Source organism: Lethenteron reissneri, chromosome 48 (genome assembly GCF_015708825.2).
Source record: "Lethenteron reissneri isolate LAM-NWPU_2019-01 chromosome 48, ASM1570882v1, whole genome shotgun sequence".
NCBI classification, from domain to species: Eukaryota; Metazoa; Chordata; class Hyperoartia; order Petromyzontiformes; family Petromyzontidae; genus Lethenteron; species Lethenteron reissneri.
Window position 1 is genome coordinate 2,092,601 of NC_083826.1, and position 15,132 is coordinate 2,107,732.

At 49.7% G+C, this 15,132-nt stretch overlaps 2 protein-coding genes across 3 annotated transcripts in view; one reads left to right on the plus strand and one right to left on the minus strand.

Moving 5' to 3' along the window:
- The window catches only part of LOC133354780 (uncharacterized), a 417,798-nt gene that overhangs the window by 332,767 nt on the left and 69,899 nt on the right, over window positions 1-15,132 (plus strand). The window lies entirely within an intron of this gene.
- Window positions 1-15,132, minus strand: part of LOC133354583 (choline transporter-like protein 4) — a 63,088-nt gene that overhangs the window by 2,738 nt on the left and 45,218 nt on the right. For both annotated transcript variants that reach the window (XM_061571532.1, XM_061571533.1), the window contains 11 exons: window positions 14,784-14,876; window positions 13,352-13,454; window positions 11,099-11,191; window positions 10,521-10,678; window positions 9,793-9,887; window positions 7,568-7,671; window positions 6,387-6,460; window positions 5,856-5,926; window positions 4,405-4,490; window positions 1,726-1,810; window positions 41-152 (listed from right to left, as the gene is read on the minus strand). In XM_061571532.1, coding sequence (XP_061427516.1) covers window positions 43-152; window positions 1,726-1,810; window positions 4,405-4,490; window positions 5,856-5,926; window positions 6,387-6,460; window positions 7,568-7,671; window positions 9,793-9,887; window positions 10,521-10,678; window positions 11,099-11,191; window positions 13,352-13,454; window positions 14,784-14,876 — 1,072 coding nt within the window. In that variant the 3' untranslated portion in view covers window positions 41-42. The remainder of the gene's footprint in view (window positions 1-40; window positions 153-1,725; window positions 1,811-4,404; window positions 4,491-5,855; window positions 5,927-6,386; window positions 6,461-7,567; window positions 7,672-9,792; window positions 9,888-10,520; window positions 10,679-11,098; window positions 11,192-13,351; window positions 13,455-14,783; window positions 14,877-15,132) is intronic.

Below are 15,132 nucleotides of genomic sequence, written 5' to 3' on the forward strand. Positions count from 1 at the left end.
TGAGAATGGTGGCGCTGTGAGTGTGCGCGAGGCTCGGCACCTTCACTCCGCTCCCTTCGGCGCCTTGTTTTTCTTGTTGAGAATCTTGAGCAGGGACTTGGGCATGAAGTACGGCTTTTCCTCCGAGCCGTCATTTCTTTCCAGGTCTTCCACTGCCGGGCGAGGGTGGGACGCGTCATTCTAAACGCCACCGTCAGGCCCACGCAACCAGGGCATCGACACAACCGCAGACCGTATCTCCAGGCCCCGTGCAAAATATCAGGACGTGCCGATTCACTCCCGTGCCTTCCTCACCGGCGGTCTGCAGCCTCCATGTCACTCTTTTATCGCTACCCACGTTGAGGACTCGGTCTCCCAGGGTGACTCGTTTCGCCTCAGCCATAGTGGCTTCAACCGCCGCGTTGGAGGTCACGACCGCGCCCTCGACTGCTCGCCCACCCACCACCGCCACCACACTGCAGGTCACAACGCTTCTCTGGCTGCGTCTTCCCTCGCACTGCTCCACTTTGGAATTCCCTTCCATCATCGTCGTCGCTTTTCCCCAAGATCTCGTAATAACCTTGCTCAATTCAAGAAATGTGTTCACTCCTATCTATTGCAAGTTTAGTAGTGCTGCTTAATTGCTGACTTCGGACATTTTGAGCATTTGTGCCTTTTCAAACAAATCGCCCGTGTGAAAGGGAGGTGTTGATACTTTTAAAGGCGCACTTTACAGATGGGGGGCAAATCACTGGCCGAGGTCAGGGAGGAAGCCCTTGAGCCTGGACATCAACAAGGGCAGGGACGCGGCGGCGACGAGAAGGAGCGACCTCCCCACCGAGCCGAGGTTGGTTGCGAGTTTTGCCAGGAGGCCTCGGTCGCTGGAGCGACGAGCACGTGAAGGGGAGCAGGGCGGGATGGGTGAGGCAGGTTGTGCAGCGGGGGGTGGAGGTTGCGCTGAGCAGGGCAGGTTGTGCAGCGGGGTGGAGGGGGGCACATTATTGAGACGGGCATTTGAGTCACACTCTTAGTTCTTTCGGTAAAGTCACATAGGTAAAAAATGAAATTCAAATTAATAAAAATACAATTTTATTAATTTTTTATCAATTTTAATTTCATTTTTTAGCTACGTGACTTTACCGAAAAAACTAAGAGTATGAATCTTTGCAGTCACGAAAGCTTCAAATCTAGAATTGGAGTCACACCCAGAGGTTTGTGGCCAGTCGGAAGACCTAAAGCCAGACGGTGGGATAGCATAAGGGCAGGGCTTGGAGGTCGGGTGTTGAATTTGCAACGACTGTGGGATCTCGCAGAAGGAAGAAAACGATGGAGATAATAAAAAATAATCTATTGTCTGTGCCAATTCTCATAGCCTAAGTGTGCTGTGTTTCACAGGCCACAGTCTGCAGTAGTTTCACAGTCGGGGCCAATGCTGCGATGTAATTTGCAGGCAATTTTTTTAACATTTGACAAGTTTAGACCACGACGCCGGCACACAATGTCCTACTCACTTTATAATGACGTCACGGGACCTATAACGTCCACTGTGAAGCAGGCGTCACAAGTATTTTGCGATCAATAAAGCCAAAGTATTAACCAGGGGCGACCTGAACGGGTTGGAAACCGTGAACCTCCACAAAAAATAAAAGCGAGCAAATGCACTTCCACGAGGGGCATGTCGACGGCAAGGAGCGGTGGCATCGACGGACGTGACGACCTCTCGACCTCGCGTTGGGCGACACTTACGGAAGCAGAGAAACAGCGTGTCGACGCACATGCCGTAGACGCTGAAGAATCCGTGCGCGATCATGTAGGAGCCCACGACCACCGTCTGTTTGAACCGCAGCAAACGTCAGGGTCACGACCAGCCAAGTGTCGACTTTAGTTTGAGTTCTAGAGGTTAGGAGTCTCATTCTCAAGAGCGACCTGAGTCTTTATCGAAATGACAAAAGGTAAAGAAAGGAATGAAAAGTACAGCAACGAAGCAAATAGAAATCAGGGCAAAAAACAACGGTCACATGACAGATCAACGTACATTTGTCTTCATATTATAACATGTTGCTGGCACATTGCATTGTGGGAAGATTTCTTCATCTAAACAGCCTATCGCTTCCGATAGGATGTTTAGATGACCCCTACCACTACCCCTATTACTTCCCCTATTACTTCCCCTATTACTTCCCCTATCACTACCCCTATCAACCCCTATCACTACCCCAACCCCTCCTTGACCTCTCCTCCCTGCTCTCACAACTATCACCAGAACTCCACGGCAACTTTTCTAAGCAACACTTTTTGTTTAAATCACAGCCACTTTCATTACATGTACCTTTTTTATAATTAAAGTAAAGCGCGTTGAATAAAGGCGTTATATAAATCTAGATAATATAAGATTTGGCTCTTTATCTGAATGTTAGTTTTGGGTTCCCACCCCCCCAGACATAGAGACAGTAAAATCTCGTTCTTTCGGTATTTGATCATTCGTAATTGGGGGTTATTCGGCACGGCTGTGCTTTGGGCACACACAATGTGTCCTAGTAATTCGCCATGAGCTGAACGGTCCCATTTCTGCACACACGTGGAGCGACGCCTCGCGCCACGACCAAAACAACGACTCAGTCTGGTGGCGGCGTGCGTGGTGAGTGTGGAGCATGGTGAGTGTGGTGAGCGTGGCGAGCGTGGTGAGTGTGGTGAGTGTGGTGAGGGTGGCGAGCGTGGTGAGCATGGTGAGCGTGTAGCATGGTGAGTGTGGTGAGCGTGGCGTGCGTGGTGAGTGTGGAGCATGGTGAGTGTGGTGAGGGTGGTGAGCGTGGAGCGTGTGGTGAGCATAGTGAGTGTGGTGAGCGTGGCGAGCGTGGTGAGTGTGGTGAGCATTGGTGCAGATCCGTCGCTTCGGATTTGACCTTGTTTGTGCACTCTGCAAGCCAACCCTCTCAGACAAGTCGTCCACACCTACATCGAGAAGGAATATCTAGGGACTGAAGTATACATTCCTGTTTTTTGTATTTGGGGCAGGAGGCACTGGGGAGTAACCATTGTAAACAATTCGGAATATTGGATAATTCGGCAAAGACAGAGCCCCGTTACGTGACAAGATTTTACTGCACGAGATCTGGTCAAGGATATTCTACAGTACATCTTACATCTTTGTATCCCGACCTCCTGCGTCAACATTCCACCATCCACACATGTGAGGTTGGCAATTAAAGGGACGCTGTTGACCTCTAGCTGCGACACGCAGAAATTAAATTCGCTGGCGCGTTTGGTAGATTTTCCATCACGTGACACAAAACAAAATCAATTCCCATTTTACGGCACAGCAACAGCGAGGAGATTTCGCCATGCGATGGGGGCGGTGCTCATCTCCTGTCCACGGCCCTCAGCCAGCTGTGGAAATTCCACATTCCTTTGACGAGCAGCGAGTCTTTCTATCGGACAACCTCTGTTGACTTTGGGGCCGTCCAAAAATGACGTCACGCGATTTTGGACGATTTTTGACCCCCCCCCCCCCCTTTGTCACACGGCGTCACAAAAAGTCAGACCCCCCCTCAAATATGACGTCACAAAGCTCTGCCCCCCCCTCCCAAAAAAAATGCTTCAAATCGCTTTAAACTATTGTCATTGTAGTGCGTATTTAATGTGGCGCTGCACTCTGATGTTGTAGGAGAAAACATTTATTAAAAAGTCTATTTAATTAAGTAGATAGTATTGTCTATATTTATCTAAAGTTGCGAATTTTGATGTGACGTCACATTTCTCAACCCCCCCTCCCCCCCCATCGTCACACATCGTCACAAATGTCTGAATCCCCCCACCCCAGGTGCGTGACGTCATTTATGGACGGTCCCTTTTCCACAAAGTGGTACTCATTTTATTGATACTGGAGGCGATGATGGGCCGAGTCAACTCACACAACCAGGATTTGAACTCACAGCCTTGCGACTGCGAGCTGCTCGCTCTGTATGTACATTGAACTTCTTTTGCACCGTACATAACCAACCATGCTAATCGGATCTCTGAGTCTGTGGACATTTTAAAAATGCGTTTTAAAACCTATTTATATGCTTCTGCTTATTCAAATTTAGTTAATTTAGTAAATAGATTATTAAAATGTATGTATAATATAATTATTTTATACTGAGTGTCTGCTACTGCTGTGTCCTGTACAGCGCTTTGAGATCCTGGATGAAAGGCGACATTTAAATGGAATTGTTATTATTTATAAGGACAACAAACTTAACACAAAAAGCGCTTCTAAAGAAGTAAGTTTTCAATCTAGATTTAAAAGCGCACAGGTCGCAGCGGCTTCCCGGCTGGTTTCAATCTTTGCATCTGCCTGCGAAGTCACGAAAAAATCGAATCTCTGCGTGTTTGGGTCCAGGTGTATAATGTCACCCCGACCTCTCAGCACGTCGGCTCGCTCACCACTATTGGAACCCAGTAGTAGTTGAGGACGAGCGGTGTGTCAGGAATCATGATCCTGTTGCTGAAGAAAAAGAATGCGAACACTCCTGGGAGGGAGGCAGGGAGGGTGGCAGGGAGGGTGGCAGGGAGGGTGGGAGGGAGGGAGGCAGGGAGGGTGGGAGGGAGGGAAGCAGGGAGGGTGGGAGGGAGGGAGGCGGAAACGACAAAAGGCAAAAAAAACTCAGATCGGCAAAGAAGCAAAGATAGAAATGGCCATAAAAAACCCAAACTGAGTCACGCGTTCAGGTTATTTGTGATTATGTGGCCGCTATAAATGTCCACGTGACGAGCCACTTCCTTGAGCTGTTATTTGTGGCCAGGTCGCTTCTGAAAGAGAAGCTATAATCGCTCAGTGGGCCTCACCTGGTCAAATAAACGTAGGTATATATATTAGTGATGTGCTTACCGTTCTTAAACTTTGCACTCCTATCGTGTTTTCATATTGTTTGTCGTTGTAACATTCTGACCCCGTGCCCCTACTGGAAATCTGTAGAAAAAGAGCTTTATAGCTCATCGGATTCCTCCTCGAAGTCCAAATAAAGATTCTGATTCTGTTTCAGAGTCATCACTCCGGAGCGGATTCCAGCCTCCGTGACCACCACCACCCTGCTGTCCACATCGACCAACAGCTCTCTGGGCTCTGATCAATAATAATGTAAACGTATAGAGGGCCCCCTTCCACTCCCACGTGTGGGGCTGCCACGATCCCCACTGGAGACCAAACCTGAGCGTGTTTTCTCAGCCAGCACTTAGGCCTGTAAAAGAAACTGTGCAGTTTTACTGCAGTGGAGTTCAACACGATAGCGAGCTGCCTTGAAGGGACAGCACAAACAAGGGGACCGCATAGCCGTACACGGCAATACGAGGAGGAGGGGAGGGTGGAAACGCTGTTTGCAGGTTCTGTTTCTCGCAAAAATCCAGATGAATGCAGGAAACAGGAACGATCCGTAGTTACTTCCGGGTGACCTTCCCGCGCACCTCCAATTATCACGGTTGGCTACGTACGGTGCGAAATAAGTTCAACATACATACTTACATACAAAGAAGTCCAACATACATACATAGTTGTCTGCAGAATGACCGCAGATAACTAGAATATCGGCTGTGTAGCTAGGGGAAGCTACCGGTGACGATGAGACTGTAAGAGAGGATGTGTCAGCTGTGCAAGAAAATGAAGACGTACTGCAAGACGGTGGCAATGATAAGACTGATAAGACGGGGCAGTGCAGGCAAATCTGACACTGAATGACGTGTGCAACAATAAGGGTTCATGGCAGATTTTGGGGAGGGCAGGGGGAATGAGACTGCATCAGTGACCCTCAAAGGTCAGGTGTTGGCTGTGAAAGCCGTGGGATGGGTTGCTGCTTCTTGGTTGCTGTTCGGGTTGCGTGTTGTGTTCAGGAGTTGCTTACCCACTCCACCCACCACCACCAGCTTTCCCAGCAGCAGCAGGAAATCCGTGACTTTGTCCAACACCACGACCCTGGTGGCACAGAGCATCGTTGCCACGGTTAGGGTCGCGACCTTTTCTGCCGTAGACCAAACCGTACGCACAGGCAGCAACAGGTCTTCCGTCGGAGCTGTGCAGTTTACTGTCATGAAGTTGAGCGCAATACCGGTACCAGATCTCGGTACAAAATCATTTCCTGCCACTTGAATAAAATGTCAATTCCCGGAGAGGTGGCAACCCTAGTGGGTGGGTGCGTTGAGTGGGTGAGTTACTGAGTGGCTCGGCTTATGAGTGGGTGAGTGATTTGGCAAACCCAGACACATCTCTCAGTCATCCGTGGTCTATCACAACTGTGCGGTCTGCTGTAATAAGGCAAAGTTCAACACGATACTGGATACCAGATCTCGGTACAAATCAATTCCCGCACCACGCCATCGCCGGCAACGCCGCATCGTGGTGGCCGCGCAGGTTCGCAACCTCGGCCTCTACTCACCGCACGATGTTCCTCATGAGCAGCGAGAGCGCGTTCTTCGCCGACACGCAGAAGTTCTTTCCGTAAATCGCGATCTGCGCGAAGGGGACACGCGTGGAGTCAGCGCGGCACCACGAGCGGTCGCAGAGAGCCCCATGGGAAAATTGCGCCGGTGAAATGCGCCCATTTTTATTGTTGCTGTTGTTGTTGCTGCTGCTGTTGGACGGTTGCCACGGAGAGACGCCTCTCGGCTCCTAACGCGAGCGCTCGCACGCAGTCGAGATGCTTCGTGTTTTGCATTCGTTGCTAACGCCACCGCCGCCGCCGCCAGAATGGCCTCCGTTCGGTGCCGATCGAGAGGCTATATTCGGTCTGACTCTTCCACGCCGACTTGACCTCTCGGAGGATTTAGGTGTACTCACACTTTACCCCAGCGCGCGTGACCTGCCGATAGACTTGAGCTGCGCCAGAGGTCGCAAACGGGTTTTGATTCCTTACCCGTACCCGGCCACACAAGGGTTACAAATGGGTACCCGTACCTGTACCCGGCAGGGTACAGGTACCCGTTCCCTACCCGTACCTGTACCCTACCCGAAATGAGTGACAAACGGTTACTCACAGTGACTCACGGCCTACCCATACCTGGCCGCACCAGGGTCGCAAACGGCTACCCATACCCGGCCGGGTACGGGTAGCCGGGTATCGGGTAGGGTACGGGTATCGGGTACCCGGTTGCGACCTCTGAGCTGCACTCGTTTATACTGCTGGGTGGACGGAGGCGGTGGCGGGGGGGGGGGGCGATTTAAGAACTCGCACCGTTGTTCCGGCTGCCGTGCCGTGAGGTGGAGGAGAACCGGTGGTGTACCGGTTGTTGATAACCGGTACAGCACCGCAGCTCGCCCAAGTCGGGTCATGAAGGTGGGAAAGAAACTCTGACTTCCTGGATCGCTACGTCAGGTGGTGGAGGGGTTTTTTGCGACCCAAATTTGACCATTGTGGCCTAACCCAAAAATCTATTACGAATTACGTACCAAGCGTGCACTAATGCCATGCCAATGTTGTGTTAATTGACGTATGGACACGGCACAAGACAGATGTGCAATGTGATGGGAGACGGAGCGAGATTGACAACGATCGAGCCTTCCTGTGCACGATGCCACACGGCCGGAAAGTGAGTAGCTGCTGCTTTGCGGCTGCGTCACCATGATGTAGGCGTTCCTGTTGATGAACTTCATGAACTTCTCCAGGCACCAGAAGCAGCACTTGAGGCAGCAGAGCAGGAATTTCAAAACCCGGTTCTCTGCCCCTGTGATGCAGAAACGGGAGGCACGCACACACATCACGTCCGTGTGTCTGTGCAGTGGGGTTCTTATGTGTGTGTGTCTCGCTAACAGCACTTGCCGCAAAAGTCCGTTACAGGCTATATGGGGGATCTGTGTCTTTGCCTTTTTTGTCTGTCTCAATAAGGTGCTTGCTAACAGCACTTGCCCCAACAATTTTTCACAGACTATATGGAGGATCTTAAGCTTTGATGTTTATGAGTGTGACTCCTTGTAAAAAAGGTGTCAGTTTTGTTGCCAGATAAAAGGGTAAAAAAACAATTGTCATATTTTTTACTGGCAAATGAGGTTCCAATGGTGAGTGTGCACACGTTGGAGCGGTCGTGTAGCAGTACACACGCTGTCCTATGAACCCGGTAACCCGAGTTGGATTCCCACTCAAAGTCCACACCAGTCACGTCTATCTGAACCGTTGCTGGGCCTCCCCTAGAACGACTCAAGCCTTGAGTACCTGGAACGGTGCGTAGACATCAACATTTTCAGAGATAAAGGTGGCCAGCCTTAATAGGCGGCATATTTATTTTTGTGCGAGCACAAACTTTTTTCTGTATTCCTGTATTACAACTCATCAGTAAATTGGACCTCACTTAAAAAAAAAACATAAACACCTCCCCTTTCACACGGGGGTGATTTCTTTTTGTAACACGTTTGTTAAACGCAGGGCCCAAAGGCCCAAAACACCATCAAGCGGCCAGCGACAAACAGCACCGCGGCAGTTGTAAGCGGTGAGAGCGGAACGCGTTTCTTGGATTTTACGAGAGCTTGGCACGAGCGAGAGTCGATGGGAGGGGATTTCTGGAGTGGAGCGGTACGCCGGAAGAAGCAGGAGGGAAAAGCGTAGTGTGAGCTGCCGCGTAGAGGATAAATGATGTTGGAGGCTGGATACAGCACGACCCTTGTGATCGAGGCCAGCTGTGCTCATATCGGAAGCAGCGTGCTTGTATCAGCAGCAGAAGGGAAAGAAAAGAGGAATGTGTAAAGCGTATTTATTCATTACTTATTTTATTCCATACTTATTTTCATCATGCTATTCATTGTGCACGGGTTGCAATTTATTTTGCCCAGCCGGTGTTAGCCTGCCGAGGTCGTGACGGGTCTATCATTTCGTTCCCTTTGCTCTGCGCCCCCCTGTATCGTCAACCGTCTGCTCAATCAATCGTTCCCGCTCTGCTGTCGTGTGCACGGTGGCGACATCGGCACGTAAAGTGAAGACCGATTGATTGAGCGCACTGTTGACGATACCAGAACTGTTCTCATCGCAGGCGTGCTTATGTCCAGCTGCACAACGGAGAGCGCACTGCGCTACGAAGCCAGCCGCCCGAGTTCAATCCCGCGTCACGGAGTCGGCGTGGGAGCGAGATGCACGGATTGCGGCGCCGCTTGCTTGGGCTCGACTTCCCGTGTGTGTTCGCAAAGGTGGAAAATAAAATGAAATTTTTTACTGTAATTTTAAATATTCACCATCTAACCCAGACCCCGTGGTCGCGGACGGGAGGGGAGGGGGTAGCGGGTGGAGGGGATTGAGTGGGGGAGGCCGAAGCACTGTGCCGGGTCGCACAAAACCACGTTTTTATTTTCCTATGAAAAGTCTTCATCCATGGCTGCAACACGTGAAGGATGTAACACATGTGGAGATAGAAAGGACTGGGAATGGGAGGAGAAGGGACGACCAGGCCAAGATGTCGGGGATGATGAGAGGGCGATGATGATGATGGTGATTATGATGATGGTGATGACAATGATGAGAGGGAAGGGAAGGGAGCGGGAAAGAAGTACGGAGTGAACAGAATTGAGCTGCACGGAGCGGCGTCTGTTTTCACAGTGGGCGGCGGGGAGAGGGATCTATGGTGTAGGTGGCCACATAACAATCACGTGATTTACGGGAGCCTTGAGCTGATTTTGAAATGTAAAGATATTAATTAATTAATAAAATACTCGCTAAACTTGTTTTAAGGAATCAGGCCCTGGTGCAAAACGAGGATCCCAGCGGGGACGTTGCTGGGCTGGCAGAATCCGGTTGAATCGCGGTGGCCGTGACTCTGAAAGGAGAATCTGTTGCCGACCCTGCTGTAGTTTCAGCGCCGCACCTCTGAGCTTGTGATCCATGTATTCCAGGATGATCCGGATCAGCTGGATGATGGCGATGATGAGTGCCCCGAAGGCCAGGGAACCGGTGTGATACCTGTCCGTGACACAAGCAACACTCATTCGTATATTCGCAGACTCAACTCAAAGGGCCTCCTTGCTAACCTGAGCAATAGGGCAGTGGTCGTCTCCTCTAAATAATTCTAGATTTGAAGCTTTCGTGACTGCAAGGATTCATACTCTTAGGTTTTTTCGGTAAAGTCACGTAGGTAAAAATAAATAATAATAAAAATAACATAAAAATAATAGAAATAATAATAGAAATAAAATGATAAATCACGACGTTTGGGAGGCAACACAAGTCTCCGTCATCAGGTGGTACCGTGCATGTCAGTTGAGCGAGTTAACATCTTGCCACCAGGCTCGTGCCACATGCAGGTAATTTACTGCACCACAGCCAAATATGTGACTCGTGTTATCCAGTCAGATATTTCCTTTCCATCGTTGGTGGAGAGGTGGAGCAAGGGTTTGTTGAGGCTATAGTGGTGGATCTGTCTGGGAGGGGATGCTCATTGATAACCAAACAGCAACAATCCCAGAAAAGCCACACCAGGTCCAAAAATGCCCTTTTTCTCAGGTTTGAAGAGTGGTCTGTCCAACGCACTTCTAACCCAGTGAGACCTGAGCCACGATTTCTGACCGCGGCTGACACCCGAGAGGTCCCACACACCTGAGCGCTCTCATGAAGCTCGCCGCCACGGGGAGGGCCGGCAGGTCCCGTGGCTTGTGGAAGGCCCAGTAGTAGGAGGCGAAGGCCCCGGCCAGAGTGCACTGACCCATCGCGATAACGAAGTTCATGAGCCACAGGAAGGCGAACACGTTGAAGACCTGCGCCGTGAGACCGCGCGGCGGTGGCCCGTCAGTGCGTCGATGTTGCTCTGCAATCTTGCGGTGAGTTTTATTTTTTCTTTACAGATCTACGCTGGGGTCAGAATACTCAACTCACAATCGGGAGGCCAATTGCCAGTTGGGTTTAACGGTTCAGCCTTCCATCATCATCATCAATGGTCATCATTATAATCATCACCATAACACAGCAACCGTGACAATAACCCAGCCCTAGAAACTTGCGCAGACCTTAACCAGAACTGCGGCCCAGGGAAGCAAACGCGACTCTAACTTAGAACCCCAACAACAACTCCAAACCCGACGGCCGTGTTTTATGGACCGAGGCAAAAACGTTGAGAGTGCGTGACCGGATGTTGGGAGTGAGTGACCCGCTCGTGGTGCAACGGGGTGACAGCGCACCTGGAGCCAGGGCAAGTTCTTCTCGTAAATGCTGTCCCCGCCATAGTGCAGGAACGAGCAGCGCGCCTGCGGGCAGCTCGCCGAGCTGAAATTCTGGCAGAGAGAGAAACAAAAGGGTGGCGTTTTTGTCGGGGCAAAAACCGCGTCGCTCGCGGCGAAGCGGGGGACGCGGTTTGCCCATCGGCTGGTCAGCGGTTCTGGCGGACGCTCGGCGGCGGGGGCAAGCGGTTCGCGATCGGAAGGCCGCGAGTTCGTGTCCTGCTTGGGTGGGTTGACTCAGCCCATCATCATAAAGTGAGAACCATTTTGTGGCAAAGTCAACAGCGGATGTCACGTGGAGTTTCCGCGCCTGCCATGGGAACGTGGAATCTCCTCCGCTGGCTCAGAACTATGAACGGGACGCAGGAAGTCACTTTGACTTCGAGTAATCTGGTAACATAGTAATGTGTAATCCCATTATATATTGATGCTTTACTCCTCAATAACTTTTTCTTGGTTCTTTCGGTAAAGTCACGTAGAACGTGACTTTACCGAAAGAACCAAGAAGATGAATCCCTGCAGTCACGACAGCTTTAAATCCTGTCGAGTGTGTGTGAGATATGGGGGCAACGGCACACAGGGCTCTTGACCTGACTCCCATACAAAGCCATGGCCAACACCAAGGAATATCTCACGTAGTGTGTGAACCTCAGAACTGGAGAGACAAAGGAGGCCGGGTGTTGTGCTGTCCACGTAAGCTCGTGCATCGAGCTGGCCTTGATAGACATTCGCTGACAGCACTTTCTCCGACGTTCTATGTTGTGTCTCTCTCTGTGTGTGTCTCTGTGTTGTCTATCTCTGCTTGTGTCTCTGTCTGTGTGTCTCCGTGTCTGTGTTTTGTCTCTCTCTCAAATTTAGAAGTTCACGGGGTTTGTTTTCTACCTGATGACGATTGCTTGTGTGGCAATCGAAACGTCGTATTCTATTATTTAATTGATTTTCTTTCTACGTGACTTTACCGAAAGAAGCAAAGAGTTCTATAAGACTTGACAGGGATCATGTGTCTGTGTGTGAATGTGTGTTGTTATTAATATTTGTGTGTGTGTTTGTGGGGAGCGATAACGCACTGGTTAGCGAGCTTCACAATGAATCTGACCGTTCGAGTCCCGTTCAAGACCAATAAGTGACGAATGTCTGGACTGGTCCTGGGCCTCCCCTAGCTCGACTCAGCCTCAAATGAGTACCTGGTGTGGTGTGTAACATTAGCATTGGAGAAATAAAGGCGGCTGGGCGTGCTTCTGGCCACACCACCCCATCGTGTGCCGTGCCGGCCTTAGTCGGTGCTCGCTAACAGCACTTGCCTCAACAGGCTGTTGAGGCTACAAAGGAGGATCTTTGTCTTTGTGTCTGGAAAAATAACCCCCAGCAGACGGTAACATCTGTAAAGCACACCGGGTGACCGGTAATTTTATTATTTTGTTCTAAATCTTTTTACTAAAGTTCTAGATTTGAAGTTTTCGTGACTGCAAGGATTTATACGAAACGTCGTGATTTAATTTATTTAATTTTTTTACCTACGTGACTTTACCGAAAAAACCAAAGAGTATTTTTACGAACACTTATTAACCCACAAGGACCCGAGTCTCAAGACCATTTGTCAGGAGGTTTCTTGCGAAATTTTTGTTTCCAGTAAAGGGGGGTGGGCGGCAACAACTGCTATGCGTGTTTTCCCACTTCAGTCCTTAACGGTGTTATTTTATATTCTTAGGTTTTTTTCGGTAAAGTCACGTAGGTAAAAAATTTAAATTAATAAAAGTAAAATACAAATAAAATAAAACAAATTCTGTTTCTTGGAATTTCTCTCACTTGATACAGCTATCGTGCTGTGACGGTTCCACCTGAAGACGGAAGCTTGTGTTGCCTCCGAAACGTCGTGATTTTTATTTTACTTTTATTAATTTAAATTTTTTACCTATGTGACTTTACCGAAAAAAACCTAAGAATATGAATCCTTGCAGTCACGAAAGCTTCAAATCCGGTGTTATTTTTTTTGTTAAATCTAGATTTGTTGTTGTTGTTGTTTACCACGACACCGCTACTCGAACGCCGTCTCCCCTTCAAACAAACGACGTCGCGCGGATCCTTGACGAAGCGACGCGGTGCAAGGGAACCTTCTTCCGGTGAAGGCACCTCCAGCAATTGAACGCCGCGGGCAGCCGGATTCGACATGGAAGTGTGCGGTGGGGGTGGTGGTGTGGGTGGTGGTGGTCTCACGCTCGGGTGGCAGTCTGCGTTGCTGATGTTCCGGCACTCGGCGGAGGCTCCATCCTGGTCAACGAACACCTTGTAGATGGGTCTCCCGGAAGTGCTCAGATACCTGTACGTTCTATTAAGGCTCGAATAATAATAATAATGATGATGATGATAACAATGAGAGTGACAACGATGCTGATGATTTGTTTTTGATAGAGCCGTTCTCCTTCACGCCGGAGCGTCTCAAGAGAGCTTTCCACGCAATAAGTTGCTGACATCACCACACCTGTCACCCCCTGAGCAGTGCCCTACCTTATTACAGACCAATTCAGACCTTATTTGGTCACCCCATGCCCCCTGATTAATATCAACGTTCATCCTACAAAGTCCCATCACGAGGCAGAAACACAAACAAAGAGACAACATTTTTTCCCCCTTATTGAAACGGCTGTTACTCCGTATTAACCAGAAAACTCAATCTCCCCGTACAAGAATACGAATAAAACGTATGGGTTCACAGCAATGCATCACGGGATACAGTACTGAACTTTGTTCGCACCGTATGTAGCCAACCGTGCGGGGAAAGAAAAAAAACGCTTGAAAGTACACCCCCGGTGGCAGCTGTCCCTGTGCGGCACGAGGCGACTCGCACCTGGCGTGCACGCAGGCCCCGGTCTGCCAGTAGGGAAGATCGACAGCTGTCTGTGTGTCATCCTATTTGAGTAAATTGCGGTGTGATTTGTTTGTATCTGACGCGTTTGGACCACGACCCTAACAAACGACGTCACACGGGATCTCTAACGTCCACTGTGAAGCGGACGAGCGCGAATTTCGTTGAGGTTCATAGCCCCGAAGTAATAACCAGGGCGGCCACTGGTTTGAACCGCGAACTTCTGCAAGAATTGGCGAACACACACGCACGCGCTCCGCCCGATCCTGTCCACCGATGACTCAAGCGATACACGCAGAGCTCTTATCTCACTCCGATGGCACGGTTTGGCTCGACGAGTTTTTTGTTTTATTATTACACGCTTTTATTTAACTCACTCTGTCTGTTGTTGTTGTTGTCGTTGTTGTCGTTGTTGTATCCTCAAATCTTGCAACTCAATTTTAACCCACTTCCCAATGTGGTATCGACTGCAAACTTGGTATACTTATGTCATACTGATGACAATACAATATTCTATCATGAAAAATACAAAATATATTTTTTTAAATAATTTTTTTATATGTTATGTTTCGGCTTGGCTCTAATTGTCCACGGTAAACTCACGTTGGCTGTAAATGGCCACGGTCCCTTACGTTATGGCAAGCTTCAGGGCCACTTCCTGGAGTCGTGTAGTTCTGCCATCACTAGTACATTTCATGAAAGCGTGTTTTATTTTTTTTTAATATTACTTATTTATCAAACGAAGAAGGCCACCACCGTGGTCCGCGCCGCTGGCGAGGATACAGCGCGGTGATGCCCCAGTAGGCGACGCACACGAAGAGCAGCACGAAGGTGACGAGCGGGTAGAAGAGCGACGACATCATGTAGCTGATGGCTCTGGCGAGGCGGGAAGACAACGCAGAGGAGGGCGAGATGTTAACTACCTCGCCTGGTACGCAGGAGGTCCTGGGTTCGATCCCGACCCTGACGCCTGCTGCTCTATATTTGGAGTTTGCATGTCTCTCTCTCTCATGATCACCATGCTGGCTAGATGTTAACTACCTCTCTCTCTCTCCCCGTGGTCTCGTGGTTTTTTTCTCCGGGTCCTTTCCTCCGCATTTAGAGTCAACATCACACGTTTATTTGGCCGCTG